At 51.0% G+C, this 16,331-nt stretch overlaps 1 protein-coding gene across 1 annotated transcript; it reads left to right on the top strand.

Annotated features, from left to right (window-relative positions):
- The first annotated feature begins 5,429 nt into the window (after positions 1–5,429).
- Positions 5,430–16,331, top strand: Hpd (4-hydroxyphenylpyruvate dioxygenase). The gene is made up of 14 exons (XM_055606312.1): positions 5,430–5,500; positions 5,597–5,623; positions 6,059–6,121; positions 6,428–6,532; positions 7,004–7,046; positions 7,186–7,268; positions 8,344–8,433; positions 9,929–10,032; positions 10,956–11,033; positions 12,212–12,374; positions 12,466–12,537; positions 13,915–14,037; positions 15,865–15,981; positions 16,057–16,331. Exons 1-14 carry the CDS (start codon positions 5,498–5,500, stop codon positions 16,165–16,167), a joined length of 1,182 nt encoding a protein of 393 aa, XP_055462287.1. The 5' UTR covers positions 5,430–5,497; the 3' UTR covers positions 16,168–16,331.

Here is a 16,331-nt window from a genome sequence, read left to right as displayed (position 1 = left end):
AAGAAAGAAAGAAAGAAAGAAAGAAAGAAAGAAAGAAAGAAAGAAAGAAGGAAAGAAAGAAGGAGAGAGAGGGGAAGGAAGGAAGAAAGGAAGGAAGGAAGGAAGGAAGGAAGGAAGGAAGGAAGGAAGGAAAGAAGGAAAGAGAAAGGAAGGAAGGAGGAAGGAAGGAAGGAAAGAAAGGAAAGAAAGAAAGAAAGAAAGAAAGAAAGAAAGAAAGAAAGAAAGAAAGCAAAGGAAGGAAGAATAAAAGCTTTGGCTTTGGTGCCATCCAGAATGCTCACAATATAGTGAACCATCACCTTCCTCTAGTTCCCAGAGTATTTCTTCCTATCATCCCTGAAGGAAACACTATACTCACTGGATAAGTCCCTCCCCTTGATATTTGTCCTAAGAACTGAGTCTGTGAGTTTGTCTATTCTAGATAGGCTTTAAAAAATGGAGTGTGTTAATTACTTGTCCCATTGCTGTGACAAAATTCTTAACAGACGAAGCTTAAAGGAGTAAGGACTCCCGGTCCATTGCTGCAGGGGCTGCAGGCTGCAGGTCAGAGAGTCTGCAGACGGAGACTGACAGACGCTGCTGCTTGTTTTCTCTGCCCATGGAATGGTGCTGCCATGTGCAGGGTGGATCTCAAAGACCTAGGATAGCAGAGTCTAGGCAGTCCCTCACAGACACACCCAAGAGGAGGGAATCATCTAGACAGCTCTAGGCCGTGCCCCAGGCTTGTCTCCAGGGTGATTGCAGACCCACCTCAGTCTTAATTATTCCACAGTTTTTACAACGGTGCAATCTGTTTCACTTTAGACAAGAGTTTATGAAGCCCAAGGTGGTCTTGAACTCAAGATCCTTCTGCGTCAGGTTTCCAAATTCTGGGATTATAGGCAACCACCGTCTTGTCTGAATACAGCATAACTTTATGTCAACTGATTTCATAGGAACATCAAATTCCTAACTTCTTTCTAACCTCTGGAACCAAGCTTGGTCTGTATTCCCACAAGCCAGATTTGTCATCGTCTTTGTTGGCAGCATATAGGAAGCAACTTACTCCTCACAGTCCCCAGTGGCTCTGGCCTCCATGTCACTCTCCTGGCTCCTAGGGCATTTGAGTTCAAGTACAGATTTACTGGCCCCTCACACTCCTGTTTTGTTGTTGTTTGTTGTTTGTTTTTGCCCAGAAAGAGGAGAAAATAAGGTGGAGGATGTACTGGCTGGTTTTTATGTCAACTTGATATAACCTAGAGAAAAGGGAGCCTCAGTTGAGAAAATGTCTTTATAGCCTGGCTATGGGCTATTTTCTTTATTAGTGATCAGGGGGCGAGAGCCCAGCCCATTTGTGGGTGGTGCCACCCTGAGCTGGTGGTCCTGGGTTCTATGAAAGCAGGCCAAACAAGCCATGAAGAGCAAGCCAGCATGCAGCACCCCTCTGCGGCCTCTGCATCAGCTCCTGACTCCGGGTTCCTGCCCTGTGAGTTCCTGTCTTGACTTCCTTCAATAATGAACAGTGCCTTGAAGTATCCATACAAGCCTGTGACGTGAATGCAGAGCACTAGACATGCTGCCGCTCCTGACCTGTGGGTAACAGGGAGTCAGAACAGCTCTCCTTAAATATTCAAAAACAAGACAAAGGAAGGTTAAGAAAGGTTAAGCGATGTGCTAATGTCAACTCAGCAAATCAGAGGCCAGCAGTGAACTCCTGAAGGTCAGCATTCCAAATGGAACCCTAGGAATTTTTGCAAGCCTGGGGACAGCAGCTGGCAAGGACACAGGTTTAGCCTGGAGGGATCGATAGCTGGTCTTGAGTAACTTTACCCTCAGTTTCTGAGAGCAATGGGGCTACTGATATCAAGGTAGTTTGGTTAGAGTGGAGAGAAAGTTCCTTTGGTGTGCCCCAGCGATGGGGCTTCTCAACCCTGAAACCAAAGCAGAGGGACACTGATGTTGGCTCCCCAGAGTCCACTCTTGGCTCCTAAGAAAGCCTGTGGATCACTTTTTTCAGGCATTGTCTCTTAAACTACATTAAAAAAAAGAGAGAGAGAGAGAATTTATAAGCAGGGAATCCCAGCAACTATGCAAAATAGAGGAAGGTTAAATGACATATTAAAGGTGACCGACCCAGCAAGTCAGAGGTCAACAGTGAATCCCTCTACTGCCCTTGACAAAACTGAGAGTCAGCATTCCAGATGGAATCATAGGAGATTTTTGACAAGCCTGGGGACACTGGATGGCAAGATAGCTCAATGGGTTGAGGTACTGTCTGCCAAGCCTGATGACCAGAATTCAGTCTGAAGAGCCCACAGCATGGAAGAGAGCCAGCCCGGCAGGCAATCTTCTGACCTCTATGTGTGTCCTGTGAGACAGACAGACAGACAGACAGACAGAAACACACACACAAATGTAAAGAATGGAGATTTAAATGTTCCAATCTCATCCCTCCCTAAACATTTCGCTGTTGTTGTGGCCCTTGTGCCCTCTGTACCTGTGTGTGGTGAGTCCTCGCATATGTCCTTCCCTATCCCAAATCCAGTGGCCTCACACTGGAGGCCTAAAAATGGGCCCCAGGGAGCGCTCACAACACAGAAATTGTGTCACAAACAAAGGCTGGAGCACTTTCTCCTCCACTGTCTAAGCAGGAGTTGGCAAGTGACGTCTTTGGTTCAAATGTGGACCACTGCTTTTTTTTTTATTTTTGCATTAATGTCTTTTTCTGTGTTTTGTTTTCTCTTTGGTTCGAGATCTTGCTTTCAATCCCAGGCTGTTTTGAATTTTGATCCTTCTGGCTCGGCCTCTTGAGCACTGAGATCCTAGGTGTGTGCCAAGAATGCCTTGAAACTAGTTTTGTGCAGATGGCTGAGTGCAGTACTGAGCATAGTGTGGCTCAGCCAAGGTGTTGTTTTTGTTTTGTTTTTAACTTTTAAAAATTGCATTGTAGAGCCGGGCATGGTGGCGCATGCCTTTAATCCCAGCACTCAGAAGGCAGAGGCAGGGAGATCTCTGTGATTTAAGGACAGCCTGGTCTACAGAGCTAGTTCCAGGAGACAACCAAGAGAAACCCTGTCTCTAGGGAGGGGTCTTGAGGGGAGCCTATTCAAACAGTTTCTTGGGCAATGCTTCTGGAACCTACCCCTTAGCACAGGGTGACATCAAAAACAGCAACAGTCACATCCAACCACCACAAATCTGATGTCCAACTGGGCCCAGCTAGAGCAGGTAGCATTGGGAAGGGATGAGGGGGCTCCAGAGGCTGAGTCCTGAGGGTTCCCTCCCAAGGCTCTCCCAAGAGATGGATGAGCTAAAGTCCAGGGGGGAGGGGAGATACAGCGTCACCACCTGTACCAGCTGAGCCTGACACCTGCCACTCCAGCCTTCTGCACCCCAAGGCTGCTCATGATGTGCTTGCTGGATTTGGGAGAGGCTGGCCTGATGCCTAGGATCCAGGCCAGGATCCAGCAGCAGGGGGTTGAACTTGTCAAAACAAACAAAGGACAAGATGTTCTTGTTAGCCAGGGCACCACAGTGGTGGATGGCCTTCTCCCCCAGTGGAACCTCCTGTGGGTGAGGAGACTAGAGAGTCATCTGGGGGATTGGGAATACGGGGGTGAGACCACCTACCCTGTGTCCATAACTCCCCCAAACACAGAGATTTAACAAAGGAGAAAATGATGTCTGGAGCGGCTAGATAAGATTCAAGTTTAGAATCAAAAAAGCCAGAGTTTGGCTCTCTGTTCTGACCCTCATGGTAACCTGTAAGACATGTTTGCTCTATTTCCAGATCTTCCAGTGTGTGTGTGTGTGGTATGAGATGTGCTGGGACTCATCCATGCTGGCTAGGCTGGCTGAGCAGGAGCCCTAGGGATCCTCCGGTCTCCATCTTCCCAACGCTGGGATTAAAAGTGCACACCACCAGGTACTTGGTGGGTTCATGGGCTCAACTTGGGTCCTCATGCTAGCCAGGCAAGCACTTTGTTAACAGTTATCTCTCTGGCCCAGTCTCCCCATTTTACTGGCAGGGGTAACAGAATACCCACCCTTTTTGGGTGGGGCAGGAGTTGAGACAGGATCTCATTATGTAGACCAACCCTAGAACCCACAGAGATCTGCCTACCTCTGCTTCCCAAATGCTGGGGATTAAATGTATGAGCCACGGTGCCAAACTTTACAGCAAATTCTTAAAGTGTGAGCCCTGGACTTAGGGAAGTCTGGCTCTTTCTGCCGCTCATCAACTGGGAAAGCTCTCTGACCTGAGCCCTTAGCCAGGCTTTCCATTGTCAACCAGCAAAAGAACATATGGGGCCCTGGTGTGGAGCCAGAGTGAAGATAGGACATGGGGTGTTGTCCTTAGAGGCCTTGGGTAAATACCAGTTGTCTAGTTCATCTTTCTAGAAAGTAAGGCCCAAAGATTGGTTAAATACCAGTTGTCCAGTTCATCTTTCTAGAAAGTAAGGCCCAAAGATTGGTTAAATACCAGTTGTCTAGTTCATCTTTCTAGAAAGTAAGGCCCAAAGATTTGGAAGGGCTGTTGGCCTTCCTCCAAGCCCCACCCCGAGCCATGCCATCAGTTCCCAGTGGTCTGTGGTGCTAAGAGCCTGGAGCAGGCTTAAGGCTACAACCTCCTCTCTAATGAATACTTAAGTTATAGCAAAGCCAAGAGCTCCATTTTTCAGCGGCTCTACCTCAGTTCTCAAAGCCATATAACTAGCTACAAACATCAGGAACAAAGCCATTTTGTGTTCCAGGTCCCATTCCAAAGCCATCTCCTGCATTCCCCACCACATTGTCCCCTCCAGTACCAGGGCCTCCCTCTTCTGAGACAAAGATCTCATTGTGTACCCTGGCTTGGCTGGCCAGGCACTCATTGTATAGACCAGGCTGGACTCGAACTGTGGGACCCCTCCTGCCTGACCTTCTGTGGAGCTGGGATTATAGGCATGTCTCCCCACAGCTGGCTATTGTTCCCATTTTATAGGTGAACAAACTGTGGCTCCCAGGCTTGGTGACTTTCCACTGCAGAGCCAGGATGCAAACCCCTCCACCCCTGTCCCTAATGACCATGGAACACAACCCTTTACCCTAAATATAATCTACACGTTTGCCTTGCAAGCTGGGTTTCAACCGTCGCTCCACAGCCCAGCTGATCCCCCCTGAATCAGACAACCCCTGGCTACTCAAGCTGGCCTTGCTTTCAGAGCTGTGAACCTAGGTGGCGAAGATCACGGCCTCACCCCAGGTTCGAGGCTTCTTGCCTCAGTTCTGCTCTAGTGGCCAGTGGACTGAGACATGTTATCCTCCCTCTGTTTCTGGTACCACGGCCCTGCTCTGTGAAACCAGAGCTGGCCTGGAGGCTTACAAGCCTAGGAGCTCAGGGTTAGCTTAGCTCCCCACCCCCAGGAAGGCCAGGCCAGGGGCGGGCCCTGCCTTGCCGGGTGGTAAATACTCTGTCCACGACCTCCCTGGGCTTCTCATCCCAGTCTTTCTGATAGAGGTCTGACACCCACCAGCCATGGTAAGTCTACCTGGGTTCTGGCGAGTGCCGACCCACGGTGACTGTTCAAGAACTCCGTGTCACGGCATCTCACTGTGCTTTTCTCTTCTCTGCTAGACAACCTACAGCAACAGAGGACCAAAGGTGAGCTGGAGAAGAAATGTGGGGCTCTTGGTCTAGGGAGGGGACGGAGCGTCAACAGAGGAAAAGAGCCAGTGGGTGTGTGACATCCGTGCCTGCACACTCTCGTGCGTCCTGTCCCTCTGGTTAACTGAGCTGGACTCAATCTTGGCTTCCTGAATGCCTGCTGATCACTTAGACCTGGTCGGACTCTTCCTCTGGTCTACCTTACACCCACACTGTCCCCACATAAGCTTGTTTCCTTCGGGGAAGCCTGGGGAGGCCTCCTGTGAGGACTGCCCAATTCTGAACCCTCAAAGAGCTCAAATCCTATAACAAGAAGTCTCTTAGGAGGCTAGCCAAAGATGGGGGTGGGTAACATTCCCCCAGGTGCTGGGGCTGAGGTGGCAAGGTAACCTACTTCCGGGGATTCAACCTCATCCTTCTTCCCTCCCGCAGCCTGAGAGAGGCCGGTTCCTCCATTTCCACTCTGTGACCTTCTGGGTTGGCAATGCCAAGCAGGTAGAGAGGCTGGAGGGGGCAGAGGGCAAACCAGAGGCCTCCTTAAGGGGGCTGGCCCGGCTGGACCTGGGATTGGCTACTGTGAGGGGAGGATCCAGGCCAGGCCTGGAACTTTGGCTCCTCATTGCACAATCAGGGCCACGGACTCCAGCTGGGACCTAGCAGAGGGAGGGGAGAGCCGCCTTTCTTCCTAGGAGGATCTCTGAATAAGAAACAAGAGGGCAAGATGGAAGACTGGGGTTCCCTTCTAGGGGCTCCTAGGTTGTCCCCCCTACCCCCTGAGCCCCTTGCTGCTGTGTTGTCCAGGCTGCCTCCTTCTACTGCAACAAGATGGGCTTCGAACCGCTGGCCTACAGGGGCCTGGAGACAGGCTCCCGGGAGGTAGTCAGCCATGTCATCAAGCAAGGGAAAGTGAGTACACACCCAGGTGTCTTGGTGGTGAGGGCTCCAGTGTGTCCTGGATGGTGTGTGCTATTGTTTTGGGACACACACCTGACTGGTTCCAAGACGTATGGCTAAGCTGCCGCTGACCCATGCCACAGGCAATAGGACCTTCCCGGTTTCATGCCCTCCTCAAACTGGTCCAGCATTGGACCCACAGACTCTCCAGAAACCCAGGATGTCAGAGAAGGGAGTTAAAGGGGTCTCTGGTCCATGGGATCGCTGGAGTCTTACAGGCACTGGCCACTGAGGACCTAGGGCATAGCTACCACAGGGGAAAGCCCCCAGCTCTGAGGACCAGGGGGAAACTGAGGTAGAAAAGGAGCTGAAACACATGGTCCAGGGATCCTGACTGGTGGAGCTTTGTGTCCCACCAGGGGTGCCATAGAGTAGGTGGGGAAGCTGGAGGCCACCAATCTCGTCTCCTTCTCTGCTTTCTAGATTGTGTTTGTCCTCTCTTCTGCTCTCAACCCCTGGAACAAAGGTGAGCGGAATCACAGGTGGGGATCGGGGGCATCATGGCGCCGACAGTCGGATCTGGGCATGGGTTGTAGAGAGGGTGAGGCTGAGGCCAGGGTGGGAACTAAGGAACTCCATTTCGAGCATTCTCCTGCTGGCCACAGAGATGGGCGACCATTTGGTGAAGCACGGCGACGGGGTGAAGGACATCGCGTTCGAGGTGGAAGACTGCGAGCACATCGTACAGGTGAGGAGAGGCTGGAGTGCCACGACTCTGCCGCTCGGACCCGGCCAGTCAGGGCCGGGGGCGGCCACACACAGCCCTCCTTTCCTCGAGTCTGCTCTCTGAGCCTCCTGTCCATACTTACAAAATGTGGATAATCAGCCTTGCTGAAAGCTTGGCAAGAAAATGGATCACGTGCTGTGCATAGGGCACCCGGGCACAACCTGGTCTTCAACAGACATCCAGGTCAGCCAGGGCTACACAGAGAAACCCTGTCTCAAAAACAAACAACAAACAAAAGAGTGGTAAAGAGATTATCATGTGTGGAGCATGGAGTCTAGAGCCAGCCAGGGTGATGAACACCTGGAGTCTCAGGGGGAAGATCAGGAGTTCATAGTCATCCTCGGCTACATAGAGTTCGAGGTTAGCCTAAGCTACATGAAACCCTACTTGAAAAGAGTTAACTTGTTTATGAGTTAGACTCAGTGATAGCGCATATATCTAATATTCATCCCCAGCAGCGCACTGAAGGAAAAAAAAAAAAAGGAAGTTTAGAGGTTCAGTGAGCAGCTGTGTGATTTTGAGTATGTGACTTAACTTCTCTGGGCTTATTTCCTTACCTATGGAATGGAGAGGATATCTCCGTGTAAATGTTGCCGAGAGGACTGGAGAGATTAACCCCGAGAATGGCACCTGGCCTGTGATAGGAACAGCACCTCCTGCAGGAAGTGAGCTCCTGCTAAGAAAATGTGTTTGGAGCACTTGGTACAGGGTCTAACACACTAAACGCTCAATTAGTGGCAGTTCCTATTTTGCTGTGTGACCACTCCTTTCCAAGGAGGGGAAACTGAGGACTGGAGAGAGGGCTGTTGGCAGAGGCGGAGCAGACACGTGGGCGCCCACTCGCTTTGTCTCCTATCAGCACAGCTCTGAGGCTGGGCCTGTTTCTCTTGCTGCCAAATGGGCATGAGACATGGTTACAAAGGACCCAGCTGAAGGTAGCCAGGTGACCTGTGTCAGAAACCCACAGAAGGACCGATATGCAATGTCTCGGAGAAGCTCCAGCCCTCACCATTCTCCCAACTTTGTCTCCCCGCAGAAAGCTCGGGAACGGGGTGCCAAAGTTGTGAGGGAGCCCTGGGTGGAGGAAGACAAGTTCGGGAAGGTGAAGTTCGCTGTGCTGCAGACTGTGAGTGAGACCCATTACATCACCCCACCTGTGTGCCTCGGAGGGTAGCCTTCCCCATGCCTGACCTGATGGTGCCTGGCCACAGGGGCTGCCGGGAGCTCCGAGGCAGCCTCCCCAGTGGAAGTGAGAGCTGAGGGCGGGGGGGGGGGGGTTCTAAGGGGGGGGGGCAACTGAGGAAGCCATACCCCACGATAGCTTGGTGTCTCTGAGCAAACTTCCCTCTCTGTGGTACCGCTGAAATGAGCAAGAACTGAGCCTCCGTCTCTTCAACTACAATCCCTCTTATGTCTGGAAAGCACCTAGGAGGACAATGCCCGGCTTACGGTCCACACAAGGATGGCAAGTCTGAGCTGCAGTCCTGTCATCCGGAGACCGAGTCAACCCCAAGTCCAACTTCCCCAACGTCATATTAATTCAAAGGTTGCAAAAGCTGATCCCCCTAGGAAGGCTTGTAATCTCAGCACTTGGGAGGCTGAGGCCGGAGGATCACAAATGCAAGGCGCTTAGGCTCAAGAAGTCCATCCTGAACAATTCAGTGAGACTCTTGTATCAAGAATCTAGAACATAAAAAGAAGGCTGAGGAAGGGAGATGGTGCGGTGGGTGAAGCGCTCCCTGGGCAAGCATGAGGACCTAGGTTCTGATCTCTTGCACGTATGTAAACAGCCAGGCACAGCAATGCATCTGTTACTCCAGCATTTGGGGCTAGGGGCAGACCCAGGAAGATCCCTGGAACTTAGTGGCCTGAAAGCCTAGAATCAATGAGCTACAGCTTAAGGGAGGGTCCCTGTCTCAAAAATAATACAGTGGAAAGAGATTAGGAAACAGTGTTGACCTCTGGCCTCTACTCTCAGGTGCACACACACACACACACACACACACACACACACACACATTTTTACACATACACATAACAACATTTTATGTTTTTAAAATATTTGTAAGAAGTCAAAAGAAGGTTTGGATTCAAGTCAGTGGTAGAGCTCTTGCCTAGCATTCACAAAACCCTGTGGTCAATAGGGGGAAAAAAAGAAAGAAAGAAAGAAAAATTGAAAGAGCCCTTTATCCTCCGGTATAATTTAATCTAATGATTCCACCTACTTGGTTTTGCTGAGCTCCTACTATGTGCTAGCCACTGAGCTAAGTTCTAAGGATACCGCAAAAAGCAAAAAGCCAGGCACGTAGTCTCAGCACTTGGGAAGCTGAGGCAGGAGGACCTCCATGAGTTCTAGAGCAGCTTGGGCTACACAGACTTGATCTCAAACATAAATAAAGCCCTGAAGACGGACACAGCATCCCCACGCCACAGTTTCTGGTCCTACAGGCACACTGACAGAGATACTTGCAAACAAATGTCAGGTAGTCACGCATCCCAGAAAGGGCCATCCACCGAGTTAGGGTCAGGTTCACAGAGGAACTTGGGGTGGTGCTGGTGTTGAGAAAAAAGGAGGGTCTGGGTGAGGCTTCTCCCTGATCCCAGCTGCTTCCCACCCCCAGTATGGAGATACCACACACACGCTGGTGGAGAAGATCAACTACACCGGTCGTTTCTTACCTGGATTCGAGGCGCCAGCATACAAGGACGTCCTCCTTTCAAAACTGTGAGTGTCCCTCGGTGTCCCCTTTCCACTCTGTGGAATGGGCTTTACTGGTGGGCTTGAACATCTGGCGGCATCTGCTGGGGAACTTTTGAAGGAGGACAGGCACCTCCTAAGCAGAGGCATAGAAGGTGAAGGCCTGGGCTGGGCCCTTGGCCAGACTGCTTAGGTCCTCATCCCAGCTCTCTCATTTCCTAACCATTTAAGCTCAGGCAGGTGTCTCCAGCTCATGGCTCTGATTCATTCTAAGACAGGCGCAGTACCCTGTAGGCGCTACTTCTTCAAGCGCTACTTTATTTGGGGGTTCCAGCCCCCCAAACCGAAGGTAGGAGAAAAACAAGGTTGTGATAACCCTACCTACCTTCCTGCTGGGTAGGTAGGATTATTTTGTGGTTAATACCAATATCAGTCATCAGGAAATGCAGAAGTCCAGGTAACCAGCAAGCCAGCGAGAGCAGCAAGCCATCTTCCCCTGGGCTATCATATTTACACCCCCCAAAAGTCCTCAGAATTCAAGCAATTCAAGCTGGCAAAAGCCTCTCCCAGAGACCAAATGAGGCAAATAGTTTGCTGCTGTGGACAGTCTGAATCAGCCCCATATCCCACCCCTGGGATTAAAACAAAAACATGTTTACATCCACAACAGTATCTGGGGGCAGTGGTGCAGGCCTCTAATCCCAGCACTTGGAAGGCAGAAGCAGGCTGAGCTCTTTGAGTTGAAGGCCAGCCTGGTCTACAGAGTGAGACCCTGTTTTGAAAAACAAAACAAGACAAAGACCGAGACAGTAATAGCAGCTGTTCAGTTAACTATGCCTGATGCACAGCATGGCCTACTCCATCTGAGCTGCTGGTGAGGTTGAAGGGTTCATGGAAACAGAGAGATTTGGGGCTAGCCTTCTCACCCTCCAACCCCTTCCCTCTTCTAGACCCAACTGCCACCTTGAGATTATTGACCATATTGTGGGCAACCAACCTGACCAGGAAATGGAATCTGCCTCAGAATGGTGAGTCTCTGGCCTACCCACCTCCTCTGATGCATGACACAAACCCTCTTGCCAGGTCTGCTTGCTTTTTAATAAATATTTTTATTTTTGGTGTGTGCTTACATGTGAGGGCGTGCACATTCTACAGCAATGTGTGGAAGCCAGAGAAGAATTGGTAAGGGTTGGTCCTGGGAGTGAACCTAGGTCATTAGGCTTGGTGGCAAGCACCTTTATCTACCTAACACTCTCACCAGCCTATCTCCTCAGTTCTTGAACTGAAGTGGAAAATAGGTACAAGGTGGAGGGAGGCTGGGCTAAGATTACATGTTCATGCATTCCCTGTGAAACTCTTACCTTCATCGGAGTCTGTTTATTACTGCACAAAGCTATAGAGAATAAACAGACCTGTGTGTAAGAAAGATACAGCTAAACACACTTATCTGTCTATCTGTCTATCCATCCGTCTGTCTGTCTATCTAATCTATCTATCTATCTATCTATCTATCTATCTATCTATCTATCTATCCTTTGAGACAGGGCTTCTCTGTGTAGCCCTGGCTCTCCTGGAACTAACTATGTAGACCAGGCTGGCCTGGAACTCACAGACATCTGCCTGCCTCAGCCCCCCCCCCCAAGTTCTGGGACCTGTGTGTGACACCACAGCTGTCACCCAAATGAGGTTTTACAGCAAACGCACTCCTGTGAGGACAAACTTAGTCCCTGAGAAGTCTCTCGAGATTTACCCAACTAAACCCGCTCCTGCGTAGCAAAGTCCACTTTTTGCATACTACAACCTAATTAACCTGGGACATTAACTTGGCACAGCTGAGCCAGCTACGAAAGCTCTCTACCACTGAGCTAGAGCCCAGCCCTTTAAGGGTACCAGCTCTTCAAACATCACAGTGACATTTAAATGGGTTCAGGGAGCACATTCCAGCCATAGGATTGTACCAACATCACCCTCATCTAAACCAGAAGTAGGCGCCTGGCCTTCTGTTGGAGCATCAGCTTCCCATCTATATTTTGTTACAAGACACTTTCCTAAAAAAATAAATAAATAAAAAATTGTCAAACGTACAAATCTATGATGTGCGTGCGTGATGTCGCTTTTGGTGGATCCTGCTTAGAGGATACATGCTTGATGGTGGAAATGGGAAGAAGGTAAGTGGGTCTGAATATGTCCCCTGGCCGCTCGGCAGGTACCTGAAAAACCTGCAGTTCCACCGCTTCTGGTCCGTGGATGACACACAGGTGCACACGGAGTACAGCTCTCTGCGCTCCATTGTGGTAGCCAACTATGAGGAGTCCATCAAGATGCCTATTAACGAGCCAGCACCTGGCAGGAAGAAGTCTCAGATCCAGGTGTGGCACAACAGGGAGGGAGGTCTTCAGGTCTTAGTGGGCAGAGGTCTGTGACCGGACAGTGATCTCCTTCCTTCCTTCCCTCCCCTAGGAATATGTGGACTATAATGGGGGTGCTGGCGTCCAGCACATCGCTCTCAAGACGGAAGACATCATCACAACGGTTAGAACCTTGTTTCTGGCCCAAGTGCCCTGTGTATCAACTGCCAGGACAGTCTCTGCCGAGCAGAGTGGGAGACTGGTTGCAGTGCCCATGGAAGGGTGACAGGGCTTCCCTCTGGCTCCTGCCAACTCACAGTCACCCCCACAATGCTGGGGAGGTTCATTCTGCACAATAATCCAGTCCCCCGTATAAGCAAGCCTGGCTCTCACCCAGGCTCTGCGGGTACTTTGATGTTTGCTCCAGGGGATTCAGTACCTTCTCTGGGCTTCAACGTGCCCCTAAAATAGGAATATTAGACCGCCAGACCACATATGTTCTTTTCAGCCAAATTAGACATGCTTTGCCTATGGATGCAACCTTCAAGGAGGCTAATTTAGTCCTGATCCAAAGGACAGACAACAGGTCGGGGGTAAGAGCTGTGGGGAAAAGCTGGGAAGTGAGAGAGAGTGGAAGACAAGGTATGATAACATCCAAATAGGGTAATCAAGGAGGGTGTCCTAGTCAGGGTTTCTATCGCTGCGATGAAACACCAGGACCAAAGCAACTTGGGGAGAAAAGGATTTATTCAGCTCACATTTCCACATCACAGTTCATCACCAAAAGAAGTCAGGACAGGAACTCAAACAGGGCGGGAACCTGGAGGCAGGAGCTGATGCAGAGGCCACGGAGGAGTGCTGCTTACTGGCCTGCTCCCCAGAGCTTGCTCAACCTGTTTTCTTATAGAGTCCAGGACCAACAGCCCAGGATGGCCCCACCCACAGTGGGCTGGGTCCTCTCCCATCAGTCGAAATTAAGAAAATGCCCCCACAGGTTTGTCTACAGCCCCATCTTAAAGAGGCAGCTTCTCCATTGAGTCTCCCTTCTCTTTGATGACTCCAGCCTGTGTCGAGATGACATAAAACTAGCCACATGCAAGAGGAGGTATTTGAGAAGAGATGCATGCAGAAATGGGAAGAGTGTCACAAAGAGAAGAGACCACTAAGACGTAGATGAGAAAAGCCAGGGGTGTGGCTAGGACAGAGTTGGGGGGGGGCAGGGGAGCAGGTGGCAAAGGCCGTGGAATTTTGACACTGACATGTGACATCATCTTGGGTTACACAGAGAAGTGACACACTTGATTTAATCACCCCAGCGGCTATGCTCAGACGGATGCAGATCCATGCCTGCGTCAGTTTCCCCAGCACAGAAAGGCAGGCCCACAGTGGACATTCCATAAGTGAGAGCTCTTCAGTGGAGCTCAGACAGAGAAAATAGGGAGGTCACATGGCATCTGAGAGAAGAGCCTGCACAGGGACCCCGCCACCTCCTGCCCTCTCAGTTCCTCCTGGCTGTAGTAATTCAGCAAACAGGCTGACCTTGGACGCTGTTCTGTGACAGATCCGCCACTTGAGGGAGCGAGGCATGGAGTTCTTGGCTGTGCCATCTTCTTACTACAAACTGCTCCGGGAGAATCTCAAGACGGCCAAGATCCAGGTGAAGGAGAGCATGAACGTGCTGGAGGTGAGGCCTGGTGCTCAGCCAGAGGAACAAGAACCCCGAGTTCACTGGGCCACACACAGAGCGACAACCCAGACCACATCTTGGCCTGCATGGGTGCCGTATACTGGGGTGGGGGTCTGGGGGTGTCAGAGACAGGCGACAGAGCTGACGCCATGTGGAGAGTTAAGGCAGACCGAGTGAGGAAGGCCTCTCTGAAATGGTGACTTTAATCAAAATCTGTACGGGAAGGTTCTGGCCATATACGGGATGGACAAAGAGAACAGCACAGGTCCTGCGGCAGCCCAGTACGTGAGGGACGGAAAGAAGGCTACATCTGAAGTGTGTGTGAAGGCGGTCAGGCACATTGGCAGGGCCCAATTGTTCTTACGGCTATTTATGATTTTAGGCTTTTCTCTTCTTTGACTAGAAACCATGGGAGGTTTCTTCTTTTCGTTTGTTTGCTTTTTTGTTTTGTTTATTTTTTTTTGAGAGTCTCTCTGTGTAACAGCTCTAGCTGTCCTGGAACTCACTTTGTAGACCAGGCTGTTCTTGAACCCACAGAGACCTACCTGCCTCTGCCTCTAGAGTGCTGGGATTAAAGGTGTGAGCCACCACAACCAGCTATTTTTAATTTTTAAATTTTCATTTTTTTCTTTCTCTCTCTTTGTGGTATGCAGTGTAGGCACACACACTTGCACGAATGAGCCACACATGTGAATGTGGGTGGGTGCATGGATGTATGTGGAGGCCCAAGGTTGATGTTAGGAATCACCCTCAATCACTCTCCCGCCTTATTGAGGCAAGGGCTCCCGAGCGAACCCAGAGTTCACTGATGTGGCCAGTCTCTGCTTTCTCTGTCTCTTTCCTTATGTCTGGGTGTGTGTCTGCATGTAGGCATTTGCGCATAAGCGCAAGCGCAGGCGCCACAGCGGTAGGAGGCGACCGCTCCTCTGGAGCTGGAATGAAGCCACGTGATTTGTGTCCTCTGGAAGAGCTGCCGAGTGTCCTTACCTGCTGGGCCATCTCTCCAGAGACCCCAACCCCTTCTGTTTTCTGAGGCTGGAATTACAGGCAGGCCACCACACCCACCTCATATTTACGTGGGGCTGAGGGCTCAGAGTGCTGGTCCCCACACCGGCGCAGGCGCAGCAGCAGCTCCAACCACCCAGCCATCTCCCAGCCCTGATTTAGGGTTTTGTTTGTTTTTAAAACAGCTTTACTAGCACAGAAGCCACGTGAAATACCTTAGGTTTTTAATTTTTGAGACAGGATCTCACTGGGTAGCCCTGGCTGGCCAGGAATCACATTGTAGACTAGGCTGGCCTGTGTAGGTGTACATGACTGTGCGGCTCCGTGCGTATCTACGCTACGCACTGGAGGACAGAGCAGGGTGTGGAATCCCCACCAACTGGAGTTTCAAATGGTTGTGAGCTGCCAGGTATGGTGCGCCGGGAACCGTATTCTGCAATCCTCTATAAGAGCAGCAAGGGCTCTGACCCATGTCTGAGCCAGTGGAAGACACATGTCCAACATTCTGAGAAACTCTCAGGCCGCTTTTCCAAAGTCGACGCATTCTCCTCAGCAACGTAAGAGAGAGGCCCAGTTTCCACCAAGTGACATCTGATGGGGGTTATGGGCGAATGAGAGAAAACAGGCCAGACCTCAAGCTGGAGCAGCCATGGGGGTGGCGTAGGCACGATGATCTGGGAACCTATTTGGAGGAAGCTGGAACTACAGGAGAAGGGAGTCTTTTATTGGAATTGGTGGCTGAGGGACCTCTGCGCCATCTAAGGATCCCACAAGGGCCGGTGGGCCATCCTTTGACGGAGCCCTCTGTCTCCCTCCCAGGAGCTGAAAATCCTGGTAGACTACGATGAGAAAGGCTACCTCCTGCAGATCTTCACCAAGCCCATGCAGGACCGGCCCACACTCTTCCTGGAAGTCATCCAGCGCCACAACCACCAGGTAGGACCTGCACCCGACGGACAGCACAGGCTGCTTCCCAGGTCCCCACCTCACACTTGCCTTTTATCGCCACAGGGCTTCGGAGCTGGCAACTTTAACGCCCTGTTCAAGGCTTTCGAGCAGGAGCAAGCCCTACGGGGAAACCTCACTGACCTGGAGACCAACGGAGTGAGGTCCGGAATGTAGGCCCCGCCCACACCCAGACCACTGGGTGCCGGGCGCGTCAACCATCTCCAGCCAGCTGAGGGACAACCTCAGGGCTCCACCCACATCATGGCCACGCCCCTCTACGGCTAGGGTCCCTCCTTGCCTACACCTTCCCTGCTTGAGTAAAGAGACCCTCCCACGTC

The sequence above is a fragment of the Psammomys obesus genome, unplaced genomic scaffold, assembly GCF_907164565.1.
Source record: "Psammomys obesus unplaced genomic scaffold, mPsaObe1.curated_primary_1811, whole genome shotgun sequence".
In the NCBI taxonomy this organism is placed as follows: Eukaryota; Metazoa; Chordata; class Mammalia; order Rodentia; family Muridae; genus Psammomys; species Psammomys obesus.
This window is presented reverse-complemented; position numbering and strand designations above follow the sequence as displayed.